This window comes from Schistosoma mansoni, chromosome 1 (assembly GCF_000237925.1).
Source record: "Schistosoma mansoni strain Puerto Rico chromosome 1, complete genome".
NCBI classification, from domain to species: Eukaryota; Metazoa; Platyhelminthes; class Trematoda; order Strigeidida; family Schistosomatidae; genus Schistosoma; species Schistosoma mansoni.
In genome coordinates this window covers 45,293,602-45,296,042 of record NC_031495.1, presented here as the reverse complement: position 1 = coordinate 45,296,042, position 2,441 = coordinate 45,293,602, and the positions used below count along the sequence as shown (strand labels likewise).

Genomic DNA, 2,441 nt, shown 5'->3' with positions numbered 1-2,441 from the left:
AAAGAGACCATATAGGCAATGAAATTTGTATTTTGTGCCATAGCTAATGAGTCAGATTAAATATTGTCTTAATTCAATCAGCCTTTGTATTTCTACGAAATTTTGAAGAAAATCATCCCACATAATCCACTATTTCACCAAATTTCATAGTTCCCAAGCAGTGATCACTAAGAAGATTGAAATGAAGTGGAAACGTAAGATATTGTTAGTCAGTAATCCCTTCAGTTCCAGTTAGATAACCTGTTCAGGTATAAATGATATGCTATAGTCATCGGTGAATAACATTGCATTAAAAACCGTGATGTAGAGAAGCAGAAAGCCGCTGAATATCGTCATCAAAAATTGATTAAGAACCTTCGACACAACATTAAACTTGTAGCTCTTTTACAGCCAGGCTAACTAAACTTCAGTCAAAAAATAAATCTTATATCTAGATGCCACTTAAATCCTGAATCATTAAGTTGGCATGGAACTCATGTGAAAATAATCAAAAGTTAATTTAGAATAAATAGTCAATAAGGTCAGTCATACTGTTGATTATTTGTTGCGCTGTAGTGCGTGTGATTTCTAGCTCAAGTAGTCTGTTTTTGTCGAGAAATCAATCGATCGTAGTCTAAAGTTAGTAAAGAAATAAGTTGCGATCAGTATTATATGTTCTTTCTGGGCTTTTCGCTGCCACTTAATTCTCTTACACCGACTTAAGCATCTAGATCATTAACTCTTATAGTATTTGAATTTCAACTCTTTTTATACATATTTTCTTCGAATTCATCATACCAAAAATTAATAGATCTCAGATTTTAAAACAGCGTTACAATTTTCTACGGCATATCTGTCATTTTTGTTGTTAAATCTCAATTCGTGTTTTATTATGTATTTAATTGACTTGTTTCTTACTTATAGAAAGTAGATAACCGCCGTTGCCCTGCGCTCCGTGTTTGTTGAGCCTGAAAGACTATATTGTGATTGGTCCTTTAAAACCACAATTCTTTTCGCCAATTTTTCGAAATTTTCTTAATGTGAGAATTGAACGTTTATCTTTTTCTGTTTGGTTTTTGTAATAAAAATTTCACCAGACTATTTGAAAATATGTACTATCAATTAAAACGTTCGATATTCATTATTCTTTGTTACAACCGTTTGTACAAATATTTTTTGTTCTATCTTTAATTCTGTTCAGATAAATAAGTGCTTAAATCTCATGTTTTAGAAAACTGATATTTTGTCGTGCTTTGCATTCATTGAGAAGGATCATCCTCATGCATCTTAAGAAAACATGTTCTTCGTTTGTACTTTACACTCTTACGTATGGTAGTATCGCTAAAATAATAAGATTTTACCAATTCCTAAAATCTTTTAATTAATATTTGTCGTTATAGCACAAGTAGTGTCATTCTATGAGAGAATTTTATTTTCTACCTCACCGGGTTTCTGTCTGGTGTATTCATGACAAGTGATGGCATTTACCAAATCCGTAAACTTGTCACTACATAGAATTCTTCAATCTTAGCATAGTTTTATTACCAGGGTTCCTCACAATTTGGCAGTATATAGTCTTCAGTGGAAATTTATCGTGAGGATTAACTGATTTAGGAACTGTATAATCATGGTGGTGTTGTCAAATATTTAGTGTTTAGTAAACACTAATTGTCGTGTTTCAGAATTTAGACTGTTGAGTCTGTTATTTCTCTAAGGGAGTCGAGGTCTGAAAACCAGCATTTGTTCTACGAGATTCTTCTGAGATAAGGCAACATCTATGGAGGGATATACGTAACCATAGTATGGTTCAAATGGCCCGGTCTATTGGTTTACTTCCCAGGCTATTCGTATATATGATTATTATGTATCTAAAATGGTCGTAAAATTGATTGTATCGTAATATTTTATCGTTCATTCAACAAGTGATGGCAATATGAAATATGTTTCACTAGATGTTTGAAATGACTCCAAGTGTCAATATTAAAGTAACCATAATTTTGATAGCATTTTGTATTGATGACTAAGACTCAAATCAATTAATGTAATAAGAATAATTGGACGTTTGCTGTAATCCACTTGTGATACTTTTAAACAAGAGTCTACCAGACCATACATTGTCACGCACGCAGTTGTTTAAGAGTAAAAATGCACTTACTAATTTCCTGCTTTTTTAAACAACAGTTTTTACTAAGACATGGGATCCGCCTACGACCTATTAGTTAACTTCACAGAACAGACCCATATAGTTACAATTGGTTGATTACTGGGTGGTGATCAATGTCAGGTCCTTCTTAGTGCAGATCAAATCCTATCGGCCACTAGTCTGGGTGACTCGACATTGCATGCACTATATTGAGATAAGATAGTGGTTGAAAGTAGTCGAGATCATGAGTCAATAATTAGGTTTCGTGCTATGACCTGGAAGCACTTAACAACTGTTTCGTCCTGATGCTCCCTGACGG

The 2,441-nt window shown here is 33.4% G+C and overlaps 1 protein-coding gene across 1 annotated transcript in view; it reads left to right on the top strand.

The window, feature by feature from the left end:
• Smp_006810 (putative lim-only) overlaps window positions 1–1,347 on the top strand; it is an 8,681-nt gene extending 7,334 nt beyond the window's left edge. The window contains exon 3 of the mRNA XM_018794573.1: window positions 904–1,347. Coding sequence (XP_018648973.1) covers window positions 904–945 — 42 coding nt within the window. The 3' untranslated portion in view covers window positions 946–1,347. The remainder of the gene's footprint in view (window positions 1–903) is intronic.
• Window positions 1,348–2,441: the final 1,094 nt, after the last annotated feature.